This window comes from Durotheca rogersii, assembly GCF_024521655.1.
Source record: "Durotheca rogersii strain YMJ 92031201 chromosome Unknown GGS23scaffold_32, whole genome shotgun sequence".
In the NCBI taxonomy this organism is placed as follows: domain Eukaryota; kingdom Fungi; phylum Ascomycota; class Sordariomycetes; order Xylariales; family Xylariaceae; genus Durotheca; species Durotheca rogersii.
In genome coordinates, this window is record NW_026251263.1 from 153,902 (window position 1) to 181,162 (window position 27,261).

A 27,261-nucleotide genomic window follows, 5' to 3' on the forward strand; every position below is an offset into this window, starting at 1 on the left:
ATGTCGCCTAGATCTAGACCTAGATCTACGTTACCAGAGCAGCGCGCATGCCCGTCCGTGTTCTAGAACTCTAGAGTGGTGGTAGATCGAGCTTTACTAGCTCGCTCATGCAACTTCGTTAGCACTTCTTGCGGGGAGACTTGGCGAGAGGGTCCGCGACTTGGATCTGAGTCATACGAGAAACCATATCCAATAACAATACCTATTTTATATCGTTATGCAGACCAGACCAAGACCACATTCAAATGGTGCGCATATGTCCTTCTATTATCTGCGACACGACCGTGTACGTGGAGAACAATTGCTAGACATGATACGTTCCCCAATTCTCGCATCTTCCCTGGCCTAGCGACGTGATATTGCATGGCCTCATCCCCCTCCACCAGTCCCCCTTCTCCCTCCTCTCCCTCACATTCACCGACCAAGCAAGCCCGAGGCATCAACCGAGTAGGGCACATACTGGCCGCGGTCGTCGCGGCCGCGGCGCTCGGCGCGGTTGACCACCTCGTGCGACAGGCCGTCGCCGAGGGGCTGTAGCAGGCCACCGCGCCCTAGCTGTCCCGCGGCGAGACCGTGTGCATCATCCTGCAGCGCGCCGAGCTGCAGCGGCGCGAGTCCCGCGGTGGCGGTCTTGGTCTTGGAGAGGTTTTCTACGCACCCCCAGGGGGAAGGGGGGTAGATAGTTAGACCGGGGTTAGACCGGGGGGGGGGGGGGGGGTGCTCAGGAGAGTTGGGGTGGGTAGGATGAAGGGAAAGAGAAAGAAAGGGAAGGCGAGAGACGTACGGCGGGTCGCGTAGCTCGCCTTGTTGTCCTGCGTGAAGTAGCGCAGGTACAGGTCCTCGAGCCAGGGCACCCAGATGTGGTATTGCTCGTTGTACTTCTGCCTGGCCCACTCCATGTTGGGAGTTGAAACTTGTCTGTTGTCTGGTTTCTTTTCGGAGGTGAGTCACGCGATGCTGTCGGGTCTCGTCGCGTGTTAGTTTTTACTTTCGCAGGGGGAGAAAGGGGAGGAGGTCATACAGGTTGCAGTTTGCCGGGAGGAGTACCGGAGGGTGGGAACGGGGACGAGGGTGCGAGGTAGCAACACGGCGATGTGTCTGTGTCGGTATGAGCATGGGAAGTGAAGGAGATAAAGAAATTAATCGACGAGTGGCTGAAAGATATTAATACGAGGACTCGTGGTTATAATGTGCGAGCGAGGGCTGTGGAAGGATATCTACGTCGACAGGCAAAGTGAGCTGTCCGCCATTTTCTCCCCCCTCCCCCCCTTTTCTCACCTCCACCTACGTCACGCTCACGTCCCCCGAGCGCTGGTTGGCCGCCGCGGCCGGAGGCGGACGAAACAGGAAATTATAGATGCCTCAGCCACTGACGTTGGTGCGCCCGTCCCACGATCACAGGGCGGGTGTCATCGAGATGGCAGATGGCGTGGCCGGTCGCAGGTCGAGTAGGACAACCGGCTTAGCTAGAGAGACGGCTCGAGATCTAGCTTACTCCTGGGTACGACGTGGTACGCGGTATTAGAGAGTGAGGGGAGTCTGCCGGCGCGGGGAGGGTGATCTAATATATACCTAGGGTGTGATTAGTGGCGTCGATGCTCGCGCTTGGCTCGCAGCATCACTGGTATTGTGTACGCTCGGCGGGCGTGAATTGCTAGTGGGAGGGTTAATATTAGCAGTCATTTGTCTGTTATACTTGTATTCGACCAACTGCGTTTTGTTGTCGTCGCGTAGATACCCTAGAGCTTCACAACTGGCAACAGTCGGAACAAAAATGATGGCTCCTTCCAGACTACTCTCCAGAAAGGGCATTCAATACACGCTAACTGATCCTAGATTCGAGGTCGTGTTCTCTTGGTGAACCTGATTTCGCGGAGGTGAGGACGGAGTCTCAGGAATTATTACCTAGCGGTACGCTGTGAATTGAGAGAACGACAGGCTTGTTCGTAAGTGCGAGGGAAACACCGCCGAGGAAATTTCTCGCACCACTCGTTCGCAAACTTGTACAGATGGTTATGCGGGCAGCGCGAGGAGATACGTTGTCGGTGTTTCCAACTGGTGGCTACGCACGTCGTGGCGGGGGACAAGGGCGAGGCTTCAGTAGGCTTCGTAGTTTATACCTACCTCCTAACTCCTAGCACAGACAGAAGTGGCAATATCGGGCATCCAGCGCAGTACGGCTTGGAGGTATTAGCCGTTGGTAGTTGCTCTTCTCCGTGCCGGACACCGGAAATGCCGGCGCGGAGGAATCCGGCGGGGACGTCCGGGTGATGCAGAACGTTGTAGTGTTACGGCGACTCGACCTGTCTCGGCCGAGGGCAAATAAATAGGTAGTTCCACCGCGCTGCGCCACGATACCGTGCCATCGAGACTACGGGTGTTGTCCCGGGGATTCCGTATCTACCGCAGGTCGACCGGGCATGGGAACGGGACGACAAAGGCCCTCCACCCCAAGGATGGACGAAGAGGTAAAATGGCCTTGTTAGACTCCCTATTGTTCTGTGGTGTCCTTCCTTGTCTATGGAACTCTAGCCGTGCTCCCCGTCTATGTGTCGGCGCGGCCACGGGACAAAGACGGCGGTGTTCGAAGACTTGTTCGCCTTGTTCCTCCGATACGGCCATTATAACAAGCACAACGACTACTTTGTTGTCGAATACAATCCCTTGCAACCAACAGCTAGGCTCTTCCGCACCATCACCAGGTCGACGCCGTCCTCATAGCCCAGTCAACTGGAACCTACGCGGTCTACGGGCTGGAGGAGGAAGGGCACGGATGCTCTGCACATGAGTGACGCCTTCCTCTCTCTTTGTCCTCGGGTTTCCTCGTTACACCGACAGTGAATTGATCTTCTCCCTTCACTTTCTCATTCTCTCGCTTCCTCCTCTCTCTGTATCTCCTCCTTCTCCATCAACATCCCATCGCTTTCCCTCCGCTCGCTGCATCCCGATTGTCTTATCTCAGCTGCCGTCAACCGTGAGTCACCCCTTCGTCACGCAGGCCAGCAAGCTGACGGCGATAATATCTATCTCCAGCGCCTCGGCACCACGTCCATTCTATCACCATGTGCCGCAACGTCACCCTCGAGATATGCTGCGCCAAAGAGCCGACCAACACCTTCCCCTCCACTCTCAAGATCCTACCCATCGTGGTTTTCTGCGCCGCTGCCTACGCCAGCTCCCGCCACGAACTGAAGCCGTGCTCGGCCTACGATCCCTGGCACATGCGAAACGAGCGTATCTTCTACACGACCTGCGGGCGCTGCATCTGGATGTGGGTGGCTGCCAGGAACGGAGCTAACGAGGCGGGCGAGAATGGCGGCGATCCCGGCAGCAAAGAGTGCGCCATTATCGACGATGCACGCGCGGGCGGCACAAATAACTTGGGCAGCCAGGAGGTGACGGAAGAGAATCTCCGACATATCCTCGAATACAACCGGCTGCTCATGCGTGAGCTCCTCGAGGCGATGCACACACGCCCCTACGTCGAGGTCCTGCGCACCCTACCGGCCGAGTTCGGCGTCGAGAAGCGCTGGGTGCTGAGCGGCTCGCGATGGATCGAGGCTCAGCCGCCGGCGCCTCCTGGCTTGGGAAACAGGGATCTAGATAATAGCGCGGACGACGGACTGGGTCCGGAACCGCCGGTGGATACCGAGCTGAAGGACTTGAAATGGTGGTTAGACCAGGGGTTAGGAGATTTGACCGACGAGATCTGGAACGAGTTTTGCAGTTATTACACCTACAGCCCGCCCTTATACCAGACACAAGTCTCGTCTGGCAGCGGGTTTCCCCCATCACCGGCCAACGCCGGGTGGCCTGAAAGCCCCTAATTTGCCATACCGGGCAACAAAAGGTGATGTAGTCGCTTGCGATATGAAGAGCCTCCCATCTGGTAGGCACCTCCCTGCCTACCAGGTATGCGGCAAGCTTGTACCCACGCATTATCGTCAAGGAACTTCGTTATTAGAGCGTATTAGGCGTTCGAGACGGCTCTACGGTTAGCAATTGGCACGGGAAAAGGGCTAGGTAGGTAGGTATGTATGTAGTTAGGTACGGTATTATACTCATCGCAAAGGCACGTTATCATAGGGATTCAACAAGCACCTAAACGTAACAATACTTCTGTTTTCTCTTTCTCTTTTAGCTGTGACCTGTTCTCGTATCCTCCTCCGCCTTGGTAAATACGATAACTCAGGAAAATTTACGAGCGACTTCATTACAGTCTCCTTGCATCCGAAACAGAGTTGCCAGAACGAGGTAGCAGGTGATGTTACGAGATGTTGGGTATCAGGGGGGAAGGGTACCGATAAGGATTACCTAAGCACAGGATAAGGGGTGATAAAGCTGCCCCGCATACGGAGTTGAGAACCCCCCTCCAATTGAGCATCCGCGGGCCCGAAAACTCGACGATGCACACCATCCATAGGAGAAGTCCTATCTAACTTGCCCTCCCTTTCCAACAACAGGCATTAGCATGAGCGAGGCAAAACCCCAATAACTCATCGAGTTATACCAACCGCACACCCCGAGATTCCTACATACTAACCCGCTCCGTCGCCTGCAAACCGCATCGATATCGGGGATCGATCGGCCCGCGTCGACCACACCCGCACTCACACCAGCAAGAGGATAATACCCCAACACCTGCGACATCTCAACACTACGCCATGTCGACCGCTACCACCGACCCCATCGTCGCGCCATCGCCGGCCCCACCCGCCAAGACCGTCCTGCGCATCGGCACGCGCAAGTCGATCCTCGCGATGAAGCAGGTCGACATCGTGATCGAGGGGCTGCGGCGGCTGTACGGCGACGCGGTCAGCTTCGAGGTGCAGGGGATCAGCCCGGCGGCGGACGTGGACAAGGTGACGGCGCTGTACAACTTCGGGGGCAAGGGGGTGTGGACGAACGAGCTGGAGGCGGAGCTGCGCGCGGGCGCCGTCGACATCGTCGTGCACTCGCTGAAGGACATGCCGACGGAGCTGCCGGAGGGGCTGGTGCTGGCGTGCGTGCCGGCGCGGGAGGACGCGCGCGACGTGGTGGTGCTGCGGCGGGACCTCGAGGGCGCGGCGCGGTCGCTCGCAGACCTGCCGGCGGGCGCGGTCGTCGGCACGAGCAGCATCCGGCGCATGGCGCAGGTGCGGCGGCGGCACGCGGGGCTCGCCTTCGCGGACGTCCGCGGCAACATCGACACGCGGCTGCGCAAGCTCGACGCGGCCGGCTCGCCGTACGCGGCGCTGGTGCTCGCCGCGGCCGGGCTGCTGCGCATGGGCCAGCGCGCGCGCATCGCGCAGTTCCTCGACGGCCGCACGCCCGCCGGCGGCGGCATGCTGCACGCCGTGGGCCAGGGCGGCATCGGCATCGAGGCGCGCGCCGACGACGCGCCGACGCTGGCGCTGCTGCGGCCGCTCGAGAGCGCGCCCGCCCGCCTCGCCTGCGAGGCCGAGCGCAGCGTCATGCGCACCCTCGAGGGCGGCTGCAGCATCCCGATCGGCGTCGAGACGGCGTGGGTCGGCGACGGCGACGACGACAACGGCGGCGGCGAGACGCCGGCGCGGGAGGGGGACGAGAAGAAGAAGCGGCTGCGCCTCACGGCGACCGTGGTCAGCGTCGACGGCACCCAGGCTGCCGACGCGGACGAGGTCGCGCCCGCGGCGACGATCGAGGAGGCGGTGGCGTTCGGCGAGCGCGTCGCGCGCACCCTGGTGGCGAACGGCGCCCAGACCATCCTCGACGCCATCAACGCCGACCGCGAGAGGAGCCAGGGCGCGGCGAAGCCGTGGGCGCCGGCGTGAAAGGGGGGGAGGGAGGGGGAGAGAAGGGAAGTGGGGTGGCGGGGTAGAGAGAGGAAGAAAAGAAAATAAAAGGGAAGTAGGGATGGAGACAAGAAGGGCGGTAGAGTAGAGGGAAATATGCAAAGAGCATCTAGAGATGAGATATGTCACTTGCTCACTACGTGTCGGGTCATCCACAGCGGTGCCGACCGTGGTGTTATCCGGTACACGGGACGGAATATGAGGCGAAGAGAATAACCTAGACGCATGGCAGGATGGATCACGACGATTACGACGATGGCCATGGGGGGACGATTCTGTATAGACTAGGCCAGCTGGCATCTATGTAGCTAGGTTTGTCTAGATGATGATCTTTTTCTTTCACCGACTACAGCTACGCTTCCCCTTCCGCCGTTGTGCGGGCGGATAGGTAGTCGGCTAGTCTGTAAGTTCGGGCCAGTCGGTCACAAGAAATACCGCCCCCCTACCCCTGCCAACACATACATACATACACACGAGGTTTTGTATGATACAAGGTTGAGCCCGTCTCCCTCTCTGTGTCTAATAAATCTGCCTCCCCTCTTGATATGCTTCCGTCCTAGCTCGATGTTGAAGTTCCGTTTCTCTATACCCCCCGAGAGAAAAAAACAAAGCAAAAGCTGCACCCGGCTACAGCCCTCCCCGTTATCTAGATTATGGTAGGGGACACACCCGTCGCTTCCTTCGCCGCTTAATAACCGCATCGTGTGTTTATGCTCTCACTGCAGCGCCCTTCCACGGTCCCCAGGTTGAGTTCGGTGGCCGCCCGCTCGAGGGAGAGCAGAGCGTGCGCATGAGGAGGGGGAGGGTGAGGAGGGGGTGCAGGGGAGCGGCAGGAGACAGCGAGAGCGAGAGGTAGGCGAGAGCAATTTTAGTGCTCGGCGTCGGTGAAGGCGGCATACTCGTCGGGGTTGAGGAGGGCGTCGAAGTCCTTGCGGCCCTGGTCGCTGAGCTCGACCTTGGCGATCCAGCCGCCGCCGTGGGCGTCGTCCTCGGGGACCTCGCTGATGATGCCGGGGCGCTCCTCGAGGGGCCGGTTGACGGCGACGACGGTGCAGGAGACGGGCGAGTTGATGTCGGCCGCGCTCTTGACCGACTCGACCGCGCCGATCGCGTCGCCCGCCTGCACCTCCCGCCCCACCTCCGGCAGCTCCACGTACACCACGTCCCCCAGCGCCTTCGCCGCGTACTCCGAGATCCCCACCACTCCCGTCGTCTTGTCCGCGCTCACGTCGATCCACTCGTGGTCCTTGGTGTACCGCCGGAGGTCGCCTGCCCCAGGTTAGTTAAGAGCCGGCCGCGCGCGCGTGGATGCTCCCCGATGGGACTCGGGAAGGGGATGTCGGGGTTGGGGGGGTGAGAGGGGGGGTGCTGGTGCGCGGGCAGATAGACCGCCTGATGCGTGGTTTTGCGGCGTCGGGCGACATCGGAAGGCGAGAGAGAGAAAGAAGTCAGCGAGGAGGGACTGCAGCTACTTACGGCAGGGCGAGGCAGAGAAGGCCCGCAGTTGCCAGCCCGGCGGCGCGCGGGGGGTGGTAGCGGCGGCGAGCCTCGAGAAGGTCGTCGACGGCCTAGCGGCGCGGAGACATCTCGCAATGGACGCCATGACGGAAGAGAGAGACTACGTGTACGAGGGGAATGACAGGCAGGGAGAAATGACGGGGGAAAAAAAAGCCGGTGGTAGGGACGAGTCGTAAACCGCAGCTCTGGCCAATTCTTCTTATCCTGGTTTCCTCTGTGTTGTTCTCAAGGCCGGTCTCGTTATTCCCAGCTACGCTGCCATTGACCGATGGATCTGTCTTCGCTGGGTGGGAGCTGGGCTAAGCTCGTCGTATCGCAATCGAAATCGGTGCTGGGGGGTGGGAATTCCATGGGACCGAAGAGTTTTCCGATGTTTGTAGGCTGGCACTGTGCACTGCGCCTGGGAAAGGCGCGATAGGGGACAGTGTGGCACGGTGCGAAGGGCTGGTGGCGGCCGGTATCGTTCGATGCCGCGCTGGACCAATGGCGAGCGCCCAGCTGTGCCCCGCGCCGGCGGCGACGAGAGAACACGCCAATTTCGCCCTCTCCTGATTGGCCCGAGTAGCCAGGAAACTCCGGGCAGAGCATCCCATTGATAAGAGGCATCGGCTTGTGCATATTCACGTCTACGCAGGTCTTCCTCCCCAAGTTGCTGCACATTGGACTGAGGTGTTGCATCTGTCGGGGGGGGCTCATATCTTGCAGGGGTGAATGAATACCCAGGTAAGTACCTAGGTAGTTAAGCTACCCCTCACTCATCTCGTACTTACATCAGCATCATCAACAACAACAACAATAACGCCCCAGCTCGCATCCTACCAGGCATCCGGAGCGCGAATAAATAGCGGCGTACGACGGTAGGAATCTCTCCCCGTCAGCCAAATCGGAGGAGGGCACGGGGAACTCGCTCGCAGCGATTGGCCCTCGGCCGAGCCACTAATACACACCAGCGATGTTGACATTCGCGATGCACGCTAGTGGATAGGCTGGGCTGCCGGCGTGAGTATTCTCCACGGCGGCGTAAACAAAATATTCGCGTCCGCGTCCGATGCGGCGGTGGTCTCGCCAGCTCCCCGCCCTGCCATTCGCCAGCTGTCACGGGCGCGTAGGCGGTTTTAGCCGCTGCTCCCCCCTCTCCAGGCTCGTGGACGTGAACGAAACCGTATCGAGAGCGTATTATACCGTAGGATGGAACTGGAGAGGGGGAGGGAAGAGAGAGACATCGCTGGTAAGGGATCGGACTCCCAGGCTTCGAATCGACGCACACACGCGGGTTTAGGCCTTCTGAGGGTGTGACGGAACGCCTGCGATGCATACGCATATGTGGTGATAGAGGCAGCACAGCAAATAAGGCTCAAACCATTGTAGTAGGTATTGGTTTCCGCGTTGGCGCGCCTACATCCCATCTACGCAGCCATGCTGGGTGCGAGAATTGGGTAGGCAGGCATGGGATATTCCCCGCCATCAGCTTGATTTCACATATCACTTACCTAGGCATATTCGAACCTGTCGCCATACCACCGGGACATGGGGAGCGTTATAGCGTGTGCGATATTGGCATGCAGACGATTGTATCCATAAGTGCATATGTCGGCAACCCGCCGGCGGCATTGGTGCTGCTTGTATTGTATGCGTGCCCCTCTGCCTACCACCCACCATCTACTCACAGCGTAGGCATCGTCGGTACCCAACCTACCATCCAAAATACCGGTAGTATACGGTACCTCCCATTACGCAATTTGGGCTGGGTACCTTGGCAAGGGGCCTCAGGTACATACAAGGTCGTCTTCGGGCGTGGAGCGTGGCCGTGTTGGTGGCATGTACCCAATTTAGGTCGGCTAGGTACCCTTGGTCGGTCATTTCCACGGGGCGATGGTACCGCGTTCCACCCCCCAAATTCACTCCCGCGGTCCCGCATCGGTAGCCAACTCTCCACCTGGCCTGGTCCTTTTTTCTACCTGTGCCCATCCATCGCCATCCCTCATCCACCACCATCCACCCGTCCAACTGCGTCTCGCTCTCGCCCTCACTCGCCCTCACTCGCTGGACCTCGCCGGGACGCCCTCATTCTCTCCAACCGGGCCTGCCTTAGCTTCGACGAAGGTATGTATCCGACCATCCCATGCACGAAATAACACTCGCCTGCCCGCCGAGCCTGGATCCCACCCAGTTAGGCCTTCATCCCCTCTCGCGAACCACCAATCCCCAGCTGGATCGCTTTGGCGACCTAGATGCGTCGATGGCTGTGTGATCACACCGGATATCCCAGCCTCGTCCCTCTTCTGCTCTCTCTCCCCTCACACGCTGCCTGCTGCCTGCTCTGCCCAACTTACCTAGCTGTCTACGCCCGGGAAGTTAGCTTATTTTATAAGCTTGCCGCTGAATCCATCCCCCCCTCCCCCCCCCTCCCCCCTCTCCTCTCACCACGCATTGATAAGTAACGATACTGACTGTCGCTGACGCTTAGATCCGATCCAGAACTCGTACCGACTCCCCCCCCCTCTCTTCCTCTCCCGTTCGCCGGCGCCTTGATTACCTGTTCTGCTCTGCGGGCATTCCGATGAAGCTAGCTACAGAACTGCTTTGAGACCGTCTTCCGTCAAACACTTCTACCGCATCCCCTGCCTCCCTCGCCCCTCCCCACCACGGCCGACGGCTTCTTCTCCACCCCTATTCACCCCCTCTACCCTCTCGGTTAAAGCCTTCAATCTGGATTCTTCAACTCTATCCTTAGGGTCTGGAGCCCAGTTCCACGACGCCTTCGATACGATGGATCAGGATCTTCTTGGCACGCCTACCGCACCCCATGACACCCTCGACGATGCCCTAGCTGGCGTCGAAGGGCCGCTGCATCTGGCCAGCGAATCAGGCAATCTGGAGCCCCATCATCGACAATCGCAATCCCTGGATCGAGGCCTTGCCAATAACGCACAGGTAGACGACTTCGATACCGCCGTTCCCTTCGACTCCCCCCAGTATGATACCCCTCCGCCGGCTATGCAGAGACCGGCGTCATCCGACTCCGCTGCGGGCGAGAAGCAATTAGCCGAGCACGCTTCGAGGGAGGCCAACGGCGCGGATCGGAACAATACCCGCAACCACGTCGTCATCAAAGTCGGCATGGTCGGCGACGCCCAGATCGGAAAGACGTCTCTGATGGTGAAGTACGTCGAGGGCAGCTGGGACGAGGACTACATCCAGACACTGGGCGTCAACTTCATGGAAAAGACTATCAGCATACGCAACACCGAAATCACCTTCAGCATATGGGATCTGGGTGGCCAGAGGGAATTCGTCAACATGCTACCTCTAGTCTGCAACGATGCCGTGGCTATACTGTTCATGTTCGACCTGACGCGGAAGAGCACGCTGAACAGCATCAAGGAGTGGTATCGCCAGGGGCGAGGCTTCAACAAGACGGCGATTCCGATCCTGGTGGGCACCAAGTACGACCATTTCGTCAACTTCCCCCGGGAGGACCAGGAAGAGATATCCAACCAGGTAGGTTGAGAGGGCGTGTGACGGCATCCGCAGCTTGCAGCAGCTGACAACCCGACGCAGGCGAAGAGGTTCGCCAAGGCGATGCGCGCTGCTCTCATCTTCAGCAGCACCAGCCACAGCATCAACGTGCAGAAGGTGAGCGGCCATGCATGGTACAGTAGTCACGTCCGAACCGGGGATGCTAATCCTGCCTGTTCAGATCTTCAAGATCGTCTTGTCGAAGGCGTTCGATCTGAAGTGCACGATACCCGAGATCGAAAACGTTGGCGAGCCTCTTCTTCTGTACCAGTCAGTCTAGTTCTGGGCGCGGCCTCGGCACAACGGCGGCGTCTGTTGGGGCCATGGTTGGGTAGACGCATTCACCCCCCTCCCCCCTTCCCCCTATCTGCATGCTGATAATCACCCCCGCCGGTGGCGTAATTTACGATACCGAACGGCCGTCACAAGAAGACGATTCCCGCCGCCACATGCAAGATCGGTTCATCGCCAGATTTCGATGCTTCGCGACCCCCGACGAGCACCCATAGGTTTGGGGCGAATTGATGCTTTGGCCTGTCCATGAGCGTTCCCTCGCCTCGCCAGTTGGCCTATCCAACCCCAGCCTCGTCAGGAAGAAAGTACTCGATTACATTTCCTTTGTATATCAAACGTCGCCAGACGTACCGGCCGCTCCATCTTGGCACCCGGGGACAGACTTCCGGTCTGGGTTTTTCTTTCTTTCTCGATAGGGCGAGGGGAATAGAATTGGTTTCCCTTAACCCCATGTTACCACACCGCTGCACGCACCTTTACAACCCAGTCCATCTAGCGCTGGTAATTAAATACTGGAAAGAAAAGAAAAGAAAAAACAAGCAACATCGCTACCCCTGGATGTGATCCTCTCCGTTGCCTCATTCTTCATTTCCCATTTCCTGGCACCCCCAGCGGAATCGAAATCTACAGGAGAAGGCCTACTTCATGATGGGGGGAGATGAGTCATACTGGGGAGGGGGAAAGTGGATGTAATAGTGTTGTAATGAAACCCCATCTCGCGCTACAGTCTCGTGTCGTCTTTCCATTGTCGTGGCGTTTATTTTGTTTTTTTAAGCATCCATCCTGTTATCGGTGTTTCATCTCCCCCTCCTCTACCACGTTAACTCCTCCCCGCGCCTCCACCCGTTTTTCTGTCGTGTTTAGGCGCGTGGGTGTGAGGTAGGGAGGGCAGAGGGGGAGAAAACGATGAGAAAGAGGGAGACAGGGAGAGATGGAATCGAGGAAGAACGACAGGCGGGAAGGGGAACAGAGAAGACGACGAGGACTACTACTGACCAACTCTACTTGCATACCCTCTCCTCGGACTAGCCGGGGAGGGGAGGGCGCGCGGAGGGCGCGCGAGACGGTAAACTAGCCAGATAGAAAAGCGGCACCGAAGCGCTCGCGGGCCTACCGGAATTGAAATTGACGAACATTGATGGCGATGAAGACGACGACGAAGGGAGCGCCCACGTCGTCGATTCTCCTCCCCTTCCCGCTCTACCCGTCCGTGAATGTGCGTGAGCGTGAGCGTACGTACCGAACGGAAGACACGCACGTGGTCCGAGTGCCGGCAAGATGAACGCAGGGCCCCTTTTAATATAAGTATGCCTTCATCTGCCACCTTCATATTCTAGTTTCCCTGACTGCCGTTTTCAGCTGGCCGATTGACCGATTACAGCTTTTTACAGCTGTAATCTAGTTCGATCGGCACTGGGTCAGCTGTTGGCAGTTGGGTAGCCCTTGTTCATGCCTCCATCACAGCGTACCCACGCTGCTCCTGTTCAATGGCGACCACCCAGTAGCTCGACCTCACCTCATCTTAGGAGTGACCTTTTGCGACCGTTTTTTACAGTCGATAGGTTCACGATACGTCGATCAGGAGATTCCCTAACTTTCAACTGATCAGGAGCTGTTTTCGTGGCTCCGGAGCCGTTTTCGTAGCTTTTGGCCTGAATGAGCCTTTTCAGGTCACAGCTTTAGGTAGCAGGATCAACACGCTCGCACACGCTTGAAGGCATTCGTTCGCTACCGATCAATCTATTTCAATTACAAGAGGCTTGCCATTTCGATTGCCCTTATTTATCCCAGCCAGTTATAGACGACACCTAGGGAGGTTTCCTTGCCTCTCCAACCCACAGGTGCCACGATGCCCTCACAAGAAAATAACCGACACGCGCCTTATACCCACGATACGCCACGAACCTGATCGGGGACGTACCGATCAGCGCAAAGACCTACAGACGATACCGATACGAAACGAATTGAACGGATATTGAACAAGATAGCCCAGGAACAGTACAGGAACAGGAACAGGAACAGTCAGGATAATGCCCAGAGACCCCTCTTGTCGCCCTTACCGATATGTGGTTCGTAGGAATGCCGTGAGAGCCCTAGAGCCAGGTACAGGGGAGGATAGCAAGCCTCTTGCAACTGAGATAGACTGATCGGCGAACGAGCGAGTGCCTTCAAGCGTGTGCGAGCGTGTTGTTGTAAAAAGGGGGGGTGGCGGTGACGTGGTCAGATCAACTGAGAAAAACTGCCATCTAGGCACTTGTTGAAAACGGAGGCGAGACCAGATAAAAATGGGCATAACTCCTTCAAAAGAGATAGTTGAGAAACGAGGATAAGGATTCCTGCTGATCGGCGAATGAGCTTTCAGGTAAGCTGATCAAAAGCTGTTGGGAGGGCGTGGTTGTTGAGAGATGGCCGCCATGGTTGTTGAGAGATGGCCGCCATGGTTGTTGAGATGGCCGCCATGGTTGTTGAGAGATGGCCGCCATAGTTGTTGAGAGATGGCCGCCATGGTTGTCTGCCCTCCCTGTTGATCCTGGGCTGAAAAGTTCAGACCAAAAGCCACGAAAACAGCTCCTGATCAGTTGAAAGTTGGGGAATCTCCTGATCGACGTATCCCGAACCTATTGACGGCAAAAAAGATCGTTCAAAAGGTCGCTCCTAAGACTGAGGTGAGGTTGCTGACGAGTTACTGGGTGGTCGCCATTGAACAGGAGCAGCGTGGGCACGCTGTGATGGAGGTACGAACAAGGGCTACCTAACTGCCAACAGCTGGCCCAGTGCCGATCAACCTAGATCACAGCTATAAACAGCTGTAATCGGTTGATCGGCCAGCTGAAAATGGCAGTCAGGGAACTAGAAACTGAAGAAGATGGTGGATGAAGGCATAGCAAGAAACGAGTGAATGCTGTAGGTCGTGATATCTACAGGTCTAAGTTTAACTGATGAAAATATGAGTGCGAGACCGATATAAATACACATCCAAAAGGCTACGTGGCCTAGTCCCACCGCACCACTACATTACCCCACCTAGTACTTACGGAAGATAAGGCTAGCTATTATTTGGTAGGGGCAGGGTGGCCTGTGGCCCGTGGTCAGGTGACAGATGGTAAACCCCGGATGGGAGCCCCTGTAGATACCTAACGTAGGCGTGTTAGCCAGCAGCCTATCAGTATACCCGCGCCGGGCGGCACGGAGGCCGTTCATTTCTTCCTTTCTTTCTTCGGCCTACACATCTACCTACGCCCTATACGGCGCTGCTCTGCGCTACGCAATGGTGGTGGTGGTGTTTAGTAATGGTAGAACCCGGGTATCGCGGACACACCTGCAGGCGCCGCCGTGCCGTGCCGTGCCGTACGGGCCAAATCAGTACGGTTGGGAGGTGTGCGGGAGCCTGGCCGGGGGCGGGGGTTGAGGCGGGATTCGGTAGTCTATTTACTACGCAGACTGTTCGTTTCTATGCCCTCGCCGTCCGCAACACGGGGCGAGCTATCCCTCCCTCCCACGCAGGCCCCCTTTTCCCCGCCGTTTCTTTTTTTTTTTTCCTGTTCTTCTCTCCTCCCATTTCCTTCCGCGGCTAGGTCCTCTCCCGCCCTTTCTCTCCGCACCGGGTGCGTCCCCGTCTACGGTCTCGGGGGCGGGGGGGGGGGGCAGCGGCCTAGCTGGTATAAGCGCCCCCCCAAGAAGAGAAAACTGGGGAAAGAAGAGACGGGAAAAGGGAAGAGAAGAGGGAAAATTCGATTTTACATCGTGCGCCGATGGCTATGCATAAGTGTAGGTAGGTAGGTAGGTAGACAGGTAGGTGCGTGGACGGAGGACCACGGGCCGAAAAGAACGAAGAGGCGCACGCGCACGGAAGGGAGAGCGAAATGCTAGGTAGGTAATACTAGTACAACAAGGTCCCGCCGCCGCCGATCGTACAGCTCGCCGCCGCGCCCACGCTCACGTCCGGGTCCCGGGGGGGCGAGGGCAGGATTCTACTCGTACGTGCGCGGATCTGACGCCCGAGGGGCGTCTCCGCGCCCGGCTGCCCCCTACGCAGAGCCCCCGGCCTTGCCGTCCCCGTCTGCCTTGCCATCCTGCGCGTCCGCCTTCTTCTCTCCCGCACCGCCCGTCGTCTTCTCCTGTTCCTCTTTCTTTCCGCCCTCCCCTTCCTCCTCCTTCGCCCCGTCCCCCTCCCGGCTCTCGGCCTGCGCCGCTGCTTCCTCTGCGCCCTCGGGCTGCGGTGTGTCGCTAGACTCCTCTTCGGCGCCCTTCTCGTGCTCCTCCTCCTTCGCGTGCCCGTGCCCGTGCGCGGGCCCCTTGGCCGGCCCCGATGACAGCAGCCACGTCAGCCCCGGCACGGTGACGGCGATCGAGCCGATGAGCCTGCGCGGTCGCCCCCCGTTAGCTAGCCGCGACTCCGCTTCGGGCCCCCCTTGCTATCTGCAGATGCGGAGAGGAAGAAGGGGGGGGCAAAGAACAGCGACCGATCGGGTCGGCACTCACCAGGGCAGATCGCTCGACTTCTCCGCGCCGCCCGCGTGGCCGCCGCCCGCGCCAGCGTACCCCCGCCGCGCCGCGGGCAGCCGGGCCCGCGGGTGCTGAGGCCGGCGGGCCGCGGCGCGGAGCGCGGCGCGCAGGATGGTGCGGGGAGCCGCCGTCGACATGGCTCCCTTTTTTTTGGCTTTTACGCTTTTTCGGGGTTCTGCGTTTCTTCCGTGTTGGCACAAATAAACGGGCCCTCAAAAAAGGCAAACTATCTCATGTATGCAAGAGTACGATGCGGGTTGGCTGGCTGGCTGACTGCTTGACGCCTTGCCGAGGGAAGAGGGACGACGAGGTAAAATTTGCCTCGCTCCCTATCTGTCTGTTGCGTGTCCTCCCTCCCTCTCAGGATCTCTTGACGTGATGTTTTCAGAGCTGGGGGGGGAGTTCTCGAAATGTCGGTATCTCGGCAGGGAGAGTCCGGAGGTAGCTGTCTGTTGCGATTTACCTAGGCAACGGAGGCAGGCGGATGGAATCGGTGGATGAATAGAAAGCTCTCTTCCTTCCCCGGTCGCGTTACTTGGGGGGGTTTTTTCATTCCTCGTCTCAATTCCGAGGATAAACGATGACGAAAATAAAACCCCTGTCAATTCTTCCTTGTCTGGATGTTGGCAGAGGTAGGGCGCAGCACAGCGCGGTGGGCAGGTTATGGGTGTGTGCGTTCGGTTGGTGCCGAGATCGGATTATCCCTCAATCCCGTCAGGACACGGCGACAACTCGCTTAGGTCAGAAGGCATGTCACGGCATGCCACAGAGCACACTCACCAATCTGTCCTTCGCGTGTCTTTCTGTTAATATCGGGTCGTGTCCGTTACCGAATGCGGGCATTGCTGGCTCCCATGCCATCGGGAATGCCCAAAGCTGGTTGCACCACACCACCAGCTGGCGCCTCTCTGATCGATCGGCACACGCCCCGAGTACGTGCCCAACCTACCCTGCGGGTCCTCGTATATGTGTAGGTATATGTGTAGCCATCCAGGACCTGTAGTGGGCATCTGATAAGCAGAGATGGGCCCAGAAGCCACACGCCAAGTCCAGAGCTCGGGAAGTTGGTGTGGAGCTCGATCCATACCCTGGCGAGTTGGGGGGGGGCCTTGGAAGATCCGACTGGCCAGCGTCCGCTCGTCTTGCACACCCTGGACCCGACCGTTCCGTTAGTTGGCGAGCTATACTGCTCCTGGATAGAATCCGTCACCGTCGCAGCGCCGAGGACGAGCAAGCAAGGCCATGTGTCTCTTCCATACGCGAGTTATACAACTGGCTAGGCCACCAAGCCTAGCCTACCTTATTCGATCGGCCAGCTATCGGAGCGCCGTCATCCTGCCCCAAATCCCCCTCCCTTCCCGGTCAGGGGCGCCTACGTACGTAATTATGCTTCTTGTTAGCGAGTTACACATCTATCCTCTCCCTTTTCATCCTCCCATCTCCCTATTCTCATCCCGTAGTGTCTTAAGCTGTCGCTCAAAGTCCTTGTTGATCCACTCCCAGTACTGCTGCCACACCGGGTTCTGCACCGTCGGCTGCTGCCCCTGGCTCTGGGCGGCCGCACCACCGGCGCCGCCCGCCGTTCCCGCTACTGTCGTCTTCGTCTTCTCCGCTAGGAGAAGCGACACCCGGAGTACGCTCTTGACTGCCTCCTCCTGCTTTTCTACCTCCTGCTTCACCGCTCCGTCCCTGAGTTTCGTCGATAATGTCTTCCTATAGCACTCCGCCACCGTGTCCAGCCGCCGCGTCGTCTCTTCTGGGTCGATGACGATCAGCTTGCTCAACATCAGGTTGCAGAGCGATCGGATGTCGTTGTCGTCGCGAAGGCCGGCGATCACTCGGTCGTAGAACTCCAGGGAGCTCACCCGCGAGAACGCCGTTTCCATGAGCGCGTACAACGTCTCGTAGGCACTCTGGACGTCTAGTCAGCAAACTAACTGTCCCTGCACGTGGCCATCACGACACGGGCCCTTCAAGGTGTACTTGCCTTGCGAACTTCCAATCCGTCATCCACGAGATGTTTGAATGGCCCCATCTGAACCTCCCGGATGAGCTGCGGCTTTATGACCGACTCCGTCATCACGTAGGGGATCAATTCCCCGAGATGCGGCAAGATCAGGTCCGGTTTGTTATGTGCTGCCGAATTCAGCGTCGTCATGCCGAGTCGGCGGATTTCCATGTTCTCGTCGCTCAGAACCGTCAGGAGCATCTCGACTAACGCCGTCTTCAACATCAGATCGAACGACTCGTCGCTGTCCGGCAACGTATACCGTAGCGCCTGCACGGCCACGCCCCGGAACACGGGCGACGGGTCTTTCAGGAGTTCCTGGCAGCATAAGTGTCAGATTTCTTCGAAATTCAAAAATAAAATTTCTCTTGGCGGAGAGAGAAAATTAAAACGAAGGAAAAGGGACTACGGGGACCTACTTGGAGTTTGGGGATATAGGTCTTGGGCTCCATTATAGCCAGTCGCCCAATGCACTCAGAACAAATTGCCTTGTTGTCGTCGAAGCGGGAAGCCGTGAATAAGAGTTGCCAGATCTCCTTCTCGTACGAACTTATATCGGTAGACGACGCGATGGCTTGGTGAAGAATCTCGCGGGTCGATTGGAGGAGCAGGTACTGCTGGCTGCCTGGCTGTTTGATCGCGTCCAGTATCGTGGGTAAAAATACCGAGATATTGCCGGCACCAGCGCGGCCGAGAGCCACGGCGGCGGACACCGAGACCTTGTCTGGCTCGTCGTGGAATTGGCCCAAGAAGATCGAGGGTTGTAGTCGAGACTTCGGTCCCAGTCGGAGCCCAATCTCCCCCAGGATGGCCAAAGCGAGGCTTTGTCGGGCAGTATCCGGTGGTGATAGCTTGCTAGACTTGTTAAGCTCGTCAATGAAACTATCAACGGTAACGCCGACCTGGCCCCCGCTGGCAACGAACAACGCGCCCGCCACCTTGCCTACCACCGTAGGGTCGCCCGCTACGCCAACTCGCAGGACGCCTTCCATTAATGACTTGCCCATACCGCTTTGCCCGATAACCGTAACCAGGGTTACGAGCGAGTCTAGTACTAGACCGGCGATATTCTTCTTCAGAAGCTCGCACAGGGGCTCGATAATTTTCGACGACGAGATGAGCTTGGGGTGCTCAGACTGCAGCTGGGAAATGACTAACAGAGCCGGGCTCAAGAGGTAGGTTTCGTTAGCTGCGATAACGGGTAGGATGGCGGCCGCGATATCGTTGGCCGTGTTGGCTTGGATGTGCCCCTTGGCTACCGGGCTCATGATCAGGTGGTTCAAGGCTTGGATACTGGCTGCTCGAAGGGCACGATTCGTCTTCCGCAGCTGAACGCAGAGTTCTAATGCTACATTCTGCGTCCATGCAGGCTCGAAACTACCCGGGGCCGAAGAATGCGCCGCAAAGTTGTCGATCGCGCGCACGGCGTACAGGCGCGTCGTCTCATTTCGGAGGCGATCGAGGAGCAGATCCAAGGCAGCCTGGCGCTTGCCTGCGGAGAGCAGGGCAAGGCCCTCCGCCGAGGATGTCCTCGAGACGAGCGTCCCAAGCGCCTGGATGGCTTTCTGTCGCACCTCCGTGTCGGCGTCATTTGCCGAGGCACGATCTAGTATGATCTCGTATAGCTTATGTAGTTCGGGCTTGTACTTCTGGATAGTGAGCCTAGCCCGAGGAGGGGTTATGGCCTTAACCAACTCTTCTGCCGTGCGGATCGCCTCACTAGATATCTTATAAAACCTGTCGCGGACCGCCGACACGACGCCGGAAACTATCTTTTCCAGGTACGGTTGGAATAAGCTTGACGAGTGAGTCTTGACTATATCACTAGTAAAGTGAAGGACCGCCACGCGTAGCGTAGTAGCAGTTGCGGATACGGCGCCTCCCGATAAGGCGATAGACGATGAGCTGCCGCCACCGGTGATGCCCTTGGTAACATCAATTATTGGCTGCATGACCTGGTCAAAGTAGTCGGACAAGCCCCCGTGCTGGACCAGAATCAAATCATCTAGTAAGTTGATCACGGCTTGCTTAGTGGCAATCTGTTTACCTTTCAGGAGTTTGGCTACCGCCTTGACGACTTGTGGCGTCAATTTGGAAAGATCGGCGCGGGGGCCAGTTGATGGGACAGCTTCGCGAGTAGGCGACGTGAGACCAGTGGCTCCCAAGTAAGGCGCCTTGTTGGTGTACACCAGACTACCACTACTCTTCCGCCGACGTTTTCGGTTACCTCCGAGAGTATGCAAGAGTTCGTCGTCGGCTGAGATGGCCGCAATGACGCCTTCGCCGGTCTTTCGAATCAGAAGTGCTACGGTCCCGATAATCTCCAAACGAACGCTCTCTTCTCGTTCGTCAAATCGCTTCACCAGCGGGGTGGCAATTTCGCGATATAGAGTACCCTTTTCTAGCAGGTCTGTGCTTCGCGTAGAAATCAGCGTGTATAATGCCTTCGCGGCGCACCTACGGACCTTCCAGCTTGAGTCGTCGTCGTCGTCAAAGCCAGTATCGTCCTCGAATTCGTCGTCCGGATCGGCGTCTTCGTCTTCGTCCGCATCCTCGTCTTCTCCACCCATCTCCTCGTCCTCGTCAACGGCGTAATTGGGGTCATACTTCAGGTAGCGCAGACATGCCGCGATGACCCCATCCGTGTAATCTCGCATCTGCAAGCCGCATGATGCCAGGAATGACTCGAGTGCAACCAGGGCGGCTTCCCTAACCTCGTTGAACTCGGGGTTTAGCTGGTCGTTTCCTTCTTCTAACGCTTCGAGCTGGTTCTGTAACTCCTCCTGGCTCAGGGGAGACAAGACAAATGCGACCAGTTGCGGGATGTATTGTCCGAATTTGAACGGAATCGACCGAGCTAGCGAACCCATCATGGTAATATAGAGACGGCGCATAATGGGGTTTATTTTCGGCGTATTTAGCGCCTTCTGGATCCTTGTTACGAACCCGTCGAGAACATCGCCGGTGAGGAAGGGCGCAAGAATGGCAATCGCAACGACAGCGCGTTTCTTCACGGAAGAAGGCGTCTCCGTCTTCTCCAATACTTGAATGACCACGTCTTGCAGCTTCTCGACTTCGAGAGGCTTCAGCATAGGGCCAAAGCATCGAACGACTTCGATAAGGACGTCGATAGACTCGGCACTGGTCTTCTCTAGTATTCCAGTGTTGCTCTTCTGTGGAGTGGCGCTGGCGGCCGAATAGCCCAGAATACGCGGGATGAGGACGCGACTGATGATGTTATAGGTGTCGATCACCTCTCGAGAGGGAGTTACTCCGTGCATGGGCTTCGGGAGCGAAGAGAGAGCGGCACGAAGAGCGAGGGAAGGTATGGAATCGTCGACCGAATTCTTCATTTCCATCGTGCTTAGCTTGTCGAGTGCCGGGGACAGGACGGTGATCGGAATTTTGGCGATCAACGGGCCCATGCTGTAAGACGAGGTAAGTTATTAGCCGGAGTCTGCGTGACGGCTAAGCCCAGGCGACGCTCCTACCATTTCACTGCCAAATTCTGCACCTCTCCATTCTGATCATCCAGGGCCTTGATGACAGCATCCACAAGACGGGAAGAAGTGTTATAATCATGTCCCAGAAAGTCGGCCTTCTGTTTCGTTAAGATCTGATGGAGGTCGTTCAATGACATAAACCGGAAATCGGGGTCCTGGTCAGACAGCCTTCCTAGGAGCTGGTTGATGGTCTGGAGATTCGGGTTATTCACGGCAGCGGAGGACGCCATGGTGATGCGAATGTCGAGCGCGTTGTCGGGGTGTCGGGCCGAGCGGAGGAGAGGGGGAAACTTTCGGAGGCCTAACGAGAAAATTCGCGTGAGTCTCGTATCAGCAACAGCTGGGAGATCGCAGGAAGAATGCCATCGAAGCAGGTGAACATGCGGAAACGGATAGTATAGAAACAGATTTGTTCGTATCGTCTTCCAGGCAGGCTTACTCCGTGTTATTGTGGTTTAGTGATGGTAGACGGTGGGGTAAGAGGAGCAGCCAGGGATGCCAGCAGGCAACGAGCCGTTCGAGACCCTAGATGTGATGCTGATGCCGACGAACGCCGCGCGTGGGTCGATCGCGTACCAAGACCCCTATCGACGCCCTCGAGCAGCCCAACTACTGTCCCCGAGATGCTCGGGCTCGGTAGATAGATACCTGACGACTTGGGCGGCAGGCGGCCTAGGCGACGCGGAAAGAAAGTACGAAATCACCAAGAATTGTTCGAGGTCAGAAGCATGCTATTGGCGATACTTCAGTTGTGGCTGGAGGAGAGGGCGGGTTGGGAGAAGAGAGGTAGCAGGCAGATAGCGAGAGGAGAGAGGGGGAGAGAGCGCGAGGCAACGATATCGACGGAGTCGACGGCTATAGTGGGGTTCAAGCTTCTCCTTCCCTCTCTCAAACTGTGGTGCCTTCGACAAATTATTTCATTCAACAGGCGCCATTGGAGGGGCACCTATTGTGGCTTGGACGTGGCGAGGGCAAGTACCTGTGGCTGTGCAGATCCTGCTCCCTGATAACTCGATATCTTCAGTTATGCGGTCTCCAAGATTATACAGAGATGCGTCATGAGGTGCCTACTTCTATATATGTAAATCATGTACGTTAGGTATCTACCTAGGCCATCTTTTAAGACATTGCGTACCTAGAGGTTGATAAAACCTAGGTATCACCCAGAGGCACCCTGTCTCTAGGTATGTGTTCCGCGGTGCCACAGACTCCGAAGGCGGAGCGGCAGACGGCGTAGGCGCCCGCTTCCTCGTGATGATCAGTATGAGAGCATCCGTTGTGGAACAAGTGCCGGTGCTTGATCGTGAGAGACGGCCACATCTATCTCTGTTGTTAGTCATTCTCGGCAAGAGTGATTGATCAATCACAGTTCCTTGGTAGAGCCGCCGTCAGGACCGGGACAACCGTGAAGGTCCGGAACATAACCGATGGTACCTTGAAACACCCATGACACGAAGATACTATCCAAAACTATATTATTGCTGAATACTTTATAACATGCAGCTTGGGTCAGGAAACACCATTAACACCGGGCAAGTGTCTCAAAAATGGCTTTGTCGACCCCCTGAAATGCCCTGGCCATTGGTGGTACTGAACCTTTTCCAGCTTTCTGGAACGGATCCGAAGGATAGTTATAGCAACCAAAAAGGCTCCGATCCCAGTGATGACGGCGCCTAATAAAGATAATCAAAAGGAGCGTCGGTCAAGTGTACCGGAAAGTCCATAATCAGCACACACTCACGGCTGATTCACTGCCTGTATACACGTCACATTGACCCACGAGAGGTCAATTAATTAGCAAGCGAGTTCAGAGCCTCGCACATATAAATGCTTCTCCTTGCTCATCCTACTCTTCCTCTTCTTATTTCCCTATAATACCATCTAGCATCCTCTACCAACTAACACGGTTGTTCTATAACTACTTACCAGGTCGCCTAACGCTAACAAATCACCGCAAGATTCTGCCCATCTGGGGAACCCACCTCACCCCATCGCTCAAAATGTGCCCAATACCCATGGAAGTTCAGAGACTTATTGACAGCTGCCACAAATTCAATAGCATTCGCTGGGAAGTAGACGATAGGGTAAAAGACAAACGATTCGGGACCGCGGAGGACAGGAACAGCATCGCAGCCAGAATCGCCCTAGACCAAGACGGCCTCTCCCGCTACAAGAATCTCTTCACGATCGTACGGGGATCAAGATTTGTGATGAGCGCATATGAACCACGCCATGAGCCGCAAGAGTGGCCGGAGGTCAAGAGCGAGTACGAAGAGCTCATGCAAGTTGCCCCTGGCCTTTTCAGCCTCTACAATGGATACGCCGACAAGTTGGGCATTAAGCCAGTGTTCAGAGTAGCGTTTCCTTAGGGTCAGCGCAATGGTGCACAGAGATGGACGTTAAAGACGGAGACAGACTCGGGTAGTTCCCCAACATTACACTTTCGTTAGCCATGGATAACGATGGGGACGCCCCGAGATATTAGCTATTTGAATTCTCCAAGGTTCACAACTTGGGAGCCTAGTTGAAAAGTCTCTTGACTGATCGCTAAAAGAAGCAAGCCATACTCCCTTTCCGTGAAGTTCTAGTCTACCTACGCCCTCGGCGATCTTTATCGATATTAGCTACGGTTACCCCATGTTTATCTAGGCATCTGGCATATCGACCAAGCAATCAATCCCGGAGTTGTGCTAGACGACTCTGTGGTTTGGCCCAAAAAGTGCGTCAAGTAGCTGGGGTTGCTACCTAGGTACATTGTAACAACTTACAATCAGAAAGACAGACAGTCAGTATTTTAGATTTCGTAGATCCGTGATCTGTTACCGTGTAAGCTCTACATATCATTCGGAAAGAGTAACGGCCCTGAATCACCGGGGATATAAACCACCAAACGTGGCAACATTGCAGGGCAAACAGAGCCAGCGGTTATATATATATCAGAGGCCTCCCTCCCTCCATTAAAATGTAGCAGCTCCTATCTATCCGTATATTTACATCCCCATCGTTACCTTCTCAGCATTATCCACTTCAGAAACAACGTATCCGCGATATAATACCACTTAATCACCAAACACAGCCCGGTTTGCCTTCTCTGCCTCCCATCTGAACAAGTTGGCAAGCGCAAATGTCGGATACCGTTTCTAAGCAAGAGGCCCCGAAAACCCCGCCTCAACAGGATGGAGGCAAAGCTACGGATAACAACGACCCCCCGAGCACACCCAAGCCTCCCGGACCTGTACGAGATCCCATCAGCCCACCTCCTGAGGTTATAGAGGCCTCGGAACGGCTCCAAGAAATTGTGGCAGATAGCGGGAACAGCAACGAGAAAACCGGTGGCCAATGATGGTTGGTGGGGCGGAGTCAATTACAAGAGAGAGGAACGGCAGGATTATGGTGGTGAGGACAGGGTCTGCGAACCATTTCGGAAACAAGAACAATAATAGAAATTCTTCAACACGCATCGCTAGAACGTAATGTGACGTGGCCAATACAAAAATTCCACATGTTTTTCGAATCAATCAACCTGAGGCAGGGCTATCTTGATGTCGCAGCTTGGAAAATCCGTATTGGAGTTATTAGACAGCGCGAAGTTTGCATATCTTCATCGCCTTGTTATAAAAACCTCTGCCATGGACGGATGGATATGAGCCAAGACGGGGAAACCCTTCGGATAGGAACTGCTCCAAAGGAACTGCCCTACCGTAAGGTCTCCTACGAAACGGCAACAGTCGCCGACGACCGCAACTTAGCGTTAACGACAGTCATCAGCAGCGGTAACAATTGTTGCGTCAGCTGTAACTTGCTGTAGCCAGCTGGAGGGCGGCTACTTGCGGAAGATCAGGGCGGCTGCTGTGGTCTAAGGAAAACAAGAGGAAAGCAACAAAACAAGAAACAGACAATTTGACCAGAAACAGGAAGTAATAACAGGTAACCGAGGGTCGTCGGTGAGGTCCATCTTGAAACTATTTAGGGAATAGCTCTACTACTAGCAGGCGACTCATACGGCGTTGAAGGCTAACCAAATTTTGAACAACAGCTTTTCTCGTTTTGATTGTTGGTGTAGAAACGGTCTTGGAGATATGGGTGTGGCCCGCACTTCCATAGTCCATTGCTGTTGGTCAGAGATCTGTTATCGCCGAGGAGGTTAACGATATCTCCCATAAGCAGGGACGAGTCAGAGGTTGTTTATTTCTACTGAAATTTACGTGAATCACGGTCCAGAGCATTCCCTCGGTTCTTATCCCTTATAAGGGGCTCCTTACGGCCCCTAGCACCCTTTCCATCACAACGCTCCTATTACAACATTCAACGCTGACACGTAGAAAAGTCTACTGTGATAAATTTTCAGCTTGCGTCCCCCCCCATTCCCTAAAAAGGACCCCCCTGCCAATTTCTTGAAATCCGTTCAACCTTTTCTGGTCGGATCAAGAATTAAAGGCTCGTATCTACTTCCTCCAGGCGTGGGGTCAGCCTGCCCAACCCCCTTCATCCTTACGCTCTCAGAACTAACCTAGGGCGCAGACCTCACAATCGACGAGACAGGAAACTCACTGCTACCGATCACAGAACCATGGAAGAAGAACGCAGGGCGCAGCTACTCCAAGCGCTGGAGGAGGCGCGAGTAGCGGAAGCGGAGACAGAGCGCGCCGTCAGGGAGATCACCGCCCGCAAGCTGCAGTGGGAGCGGATGCTTCGCGAGGCTACGCACGCGTTAGAGGTGGCTAAGAGGAATACTGCGAATGCCGAGCGCGAGCTCGGCAACCTAACCAAACCTAAGACTAGAAAACGGGGATGAGCCGGATGTAGGGGGAGGTGCGTAGGCGCCGAGGCTTCACCCTCACGGGGGCAGGCAAAAGGGGGAAACACCGCGGTACACGCGATGGCCATGTCTCCTACTGTCTTGTATGATTAGATCCTGCTGTGCTGCCACGATGCACTTAGGTGTGGATCTCAGCCTTCCCACATGTTCCGGGAGACTTGAATGCCAACCACTAAAACCCATACCCTACTCGATCCCCGAATATACAGCCTGGTTTTGTATTCGGAACGCCGAAAGGCTACGCAGTTCATCATCCCACGCACCATATTAGATTCAAGGGGTTACACCTCTAGGAATTGGGATGATTCTCAGGTAAGCTAACCGCGAGGCTAACTATACGCCTGCCCCTCTACGCTACCGGCACTTCACACATGCGTGATACCCAGACCTGGATCGCAGGCGCACGCATGAGCCGAATCCGCGCGTGTACGTCCAACACCAGCGAACGCGCCATCACGAACTTCGACCATCGATTTCGCACCGACTCACGTCGGGGCAGTGACTCGGAGCGACCATGCCAGCTCGCCCGGGAGTCCTTCACGGCACCGTGAAGGGGAGTAATAACAGCCTATCTATAAAAAAGGGGTCTGCCCAACCCTCTGACTCCAGAAGCCCAGCCCAGCCCAACCGCGCACGCCATGCACGACCTGCCGGCGCTCGCCGAGAGGCAGAGTCGCCTGTAAAACTATTACTACCGTCGCACTGCTACCATGAACCCGGACGCGCCGCCCCCGCCCCCGCACCCGCGGCGCCGGGGCCGGGAGCGGCGCGCAGATCTCGCTGCAGCATTTTTCGCCGCGGCAGCCCGCGCGCCGGCATTCCGCGGCCCGCCAGCTCCCGGGGCGCCGCTCGTCGTGATCCCGGAGTCGCTGTTCCCGGCGGTGGCGGCGCTCGGCGCGATCGACCCGGCGCTCGGCACGTGGCTGCGGGCCGAGCTGCCCGGCAAGTCGCGCCAGCAGATGCGGCTCGTCGTGCTCGGCCACGTCGGGCGCATGTGGCCGCGGCTGCCCCCCTGGGCGCGCTGCGCCGTCACCGACAGCATAGTCCTGGCCGACCGCGAGATCTCCGCCGAGGCGGCGCCGGGCGGCGCCGCACGGGCTGTCTAGTCTCTTCCCCTCCCCCCCAACCTTTTTTTTCCGTTTAGGAGAAAGAGACGAGGAGTGTGAGAAAGGGAGAAAGGGGACTAGAATGTGGATGAAAAAAACAAAAAAGGGTAATAGCAAGAGAGGGGAGGGAGGGGGAGTAAACTCATGGATTAGGGGAAAGGCAGGGGACTGCGTG

At 56.8% G+C, this 27,261-nt stretch overlaps 9 protein-coding genes across 9 annotated transcripts; 4 read left to right on the top strand and 5 right to left on the bottom strand.

Annotated features, from left to right (window-relative positions):
• Positions 1–414: 414 nt before the first annotated feature.
• Positions 415–899, bottom strand: GGS23DRAFT_600374 (uncharacterized protein; the record flags this gene model as incomplete). Its single annotated transcript, XM_051519055.1, has 2 exons — positions 415–650; positions 785–899. 2 exons carry the CDS (start codon positions 897–899, stop codon positions 415–417), a joined length of 351 nt encoding a protein of 116 aa, XP_051368158.1.
• A 1,633-nt stretch (positions 900–2,532) lies between these two features.
• On the top strand, positions 2,533–3,827 carry GGS23DRAFT_616091 (uncharacterized protein; the record flags this gene model as incomplete). The annotated part of the gene is made up of 1 exon (XM_051520764.1): positions 2,533–3,827. The coding sequence occupies exon 1, from the start codon at positions 3,063–3,065 to the stop codon at positions 3,825–3,827; it is 765 nt and encodes a 254-aa protein (XP_051368159.1). The 5' UTR covers positions 2,533–3,062.
• An 837-nt stretch (positions 3,828–4,664) lies between these two features.
• On the top strand, positions 4,665–5,792 carry GGS23DRAFT_607507 (porphobilinogen deaminase; the record flags this gene model as incomplete). The annotated part of the gene is made up of 1 exon (XM_051520061.1): positions 4,665–5,792. The coding sequence occupies one exon, from the start codon at positions 4,665–4,667 to the stop codon at positions 5,790–5,792; it is 1,128 nt and encodes a 375-aa protein (XP_051368160.1).
• A 282-nt stretch (positions 5,793–6,074) lies between these two features.
• GGS23DRAFT_585480 (glycine cleavage system H protein) lies at positions 6,075–8,118 on the bottom strand. The gene is made up of 2 exons (XM_051517381.1): positions 7,290–8,118; positions 6,075–7,082 (listed from the first exon to the last, which is right to left on the bottom strand). Exons 1-2 carry the CDS (start codon positions 7,414–7,416, stop codon positions 6,682–6,684), a joined length of 528 nt encoding a protein of 175 aa, XP_051368161.1. The 5' UTR covers positions 7,417–8,118; the 3' UTR covers positions 6,075–6,681.
• Positions 7,499–8,301, bottom strand: GGS23DRAFT_318198 (uncharacterized protein). The gene is made up of 2 exons (XM_051512861.1): positions 8,102–8,301; positions 7,499–8,029 (listed from the first exon to the last, which is right to left on the bottom strand). The coding sequence occupies exons 1-2, from the start codon at positions 8,155–8,157 to the stop codon at positions 7,582–7,584; spliced, it is 504 nt and encodes a 167-aa protein (XP_051368162.1). The 5' UTR covers positions 8,158–8,301; the 3' UTR covers positions 7,499–7,581.
• A 1,640-nt stretch (positions 8,302–9,941) lies between these two features.
• On the top strand, positions 9,942–11,260 carry GGS23DRAFT_318360 (P-loop containing nucleoside triphosphate hydrolase protein). The gene is made up of 3 exons (XM_051512862.1): positions 9,942–10,832; positions 10,893–10,967; positions 11,032–11,260. Exons 1-3 carry the CDS (start codon positions 10,101–10,103, stop codon positions 11,128–11,130), a joined length of 906 nt encoding a protein of 301 aa, XP_051368163.1. The 5' UTR covers positions 9,942–10,100; the 3' UTR covers positions 11,131–11,260.
• A 3,788-nt stretch (positions 11,261–15,048) lies between these two features.
• On the bottom strand, positions 15,049–16,008 carry GGS23DRAFT_318413 (uncharacterized protein). The gene is made up of 2 exons (XM_051512863.1): positions 15,627–16,008; positions 15,049–15,506 (listed from the first exon to the last, which is right to left on the bottom strand). The coding sequence occupies exons 1-2, from the start codon at positions 15,785–15,787 to the stop codon at positions 15,173–15,175; spliced, it is 495 nt and encodes a 164-aa protein (XP_051368164.1). The 5' UTR covers positions 15,788–16,008; the 3' UTR covers positions 15,049–15,172.
• An 878-nt stretch (positions 16,009–16,886) lies between these two features.
• Positions 16,887–22,050, bottom strand: GGS23DRAFT_585498 (TIP120-domain-containing protein). Its single transcript, XM_051517382.1, has 4 exons — positions 21,150–22,050; positions 18,078–21,084; positions 17,638–17,976; positions 16,887–17,563 (listed from the first exon to the last, which is right to left on the bottom strand). Exons 1-4 carry the CDS (start codon positions 21,389–21,391, stop codon positions 17,078–17,080), a joined length of 4,074 nt encoding a protein of 1,357 aa, XP_051368165.1. The 5' UTR covers positions 21,392–22,050; the 3' UTR covers positions 16,887–17,077.
• Positions 22,051–26,254: 4,204 nt separating this feature from the next.
• Positions 26,255–27,086, top strand: GGS23DRAFT_616107 (uncharacterized protein; the record flags this gene model as incomplete). The annotated part of the gene is made up of 1 exon (XM_051520765.1): positions 26,255–27,086. A coding segment is annotated over exon 1 (592 nt), but the record flags the coding sequence as incomplete, so codon positions are not given.
• Positions 27,087–27,261: the final 175 nt, after the last annotated feature.

Coding starts and splice junctions, on each gene's coding strand:
- GGS23DRAFT_585480 (XM_051517381.1), bottom strand. CDS start 7,416: ATGGCGTCCATTGCGAGATGTCTCCGCGCCGCTAGGCCGTCGACGACC. Junction 7,083..7,289: donor CTTCTCTGCCTCGCCCTGCC/GTAAGTAGCTGC, acceptor AACCTGGGGCAG/GCGACCTCCGGCGGTACACC.
- GGS23DRAFT_318198 (XM_051512861.1), bottom strand. CDS start 8,157: ATGCCTGGTAGGATGCGAGCTGGGGCGTTATTGTTGTTGTTGTTGATG. Junction 8,030..8,101: donor TTGTTGTTGATGATGCTGAT/GTAAGTACGAGA, acceptor CACCCCTGCAAG/ATATGAGCCCCCCCCGACAG.
- GGS23DRAFT_318360 (XM_051512862.1), top strand. CDS start 10,101: ATGGATCAGGATCTTCTTGGCACGCCTACCGCACCCCATGACACCCTC. Junction 10,833..10,892: donor AGGAAGAGATATCCAACCAG/GTAGGTTGAGAG, acceptor AACCCGACGCAG/GCGAAGAGGTTCGCCAAGGC. Junction 10,968..11,031: donor ACAGCATCAACGTGCAGAAG/GTGAGCGGCCAT, acceptor CTGCCTGTTCAG/ATCTTCAAGATCGTCTTGTC.
- GGS23DRAFT_318413 (XM_051512863.1), bottom strand. CDS start 15,787: ATGTCGACGGCGGCTCCCCGCACCATCCTGCGCGCCGCGCTCCGCGCC. Junction 15,507..15,626: donor AAGTCGAGCGATCTGCCCTG/GTGAGTGCCGAC, acceptor GCGACCGCGCAG/GCTCATCGGCTCGATCGCCG.
- GGS23DRAFT_585498 (XM_051517382.1), bottom strand. CDS start 21,391: ATGGCGTCCTCCGCTGCCGTGAATAACCCGAATCTCCAGACCATCAAC. Junction 21,085..21,149: donor CAGAATTTGGCAGTGAAATG/GTAGGAGCGTCG, acceptor CTCGTCTTACAG/CATGGGCCCGTTGATCGCCA. Junction 17,564..17,637: donor ACGGATTGGAAGTTCGCAAG/GCAAGTACACCT, acceptor CTAGACGTCCAG/AGTGCCTACGAGACGTTGTA.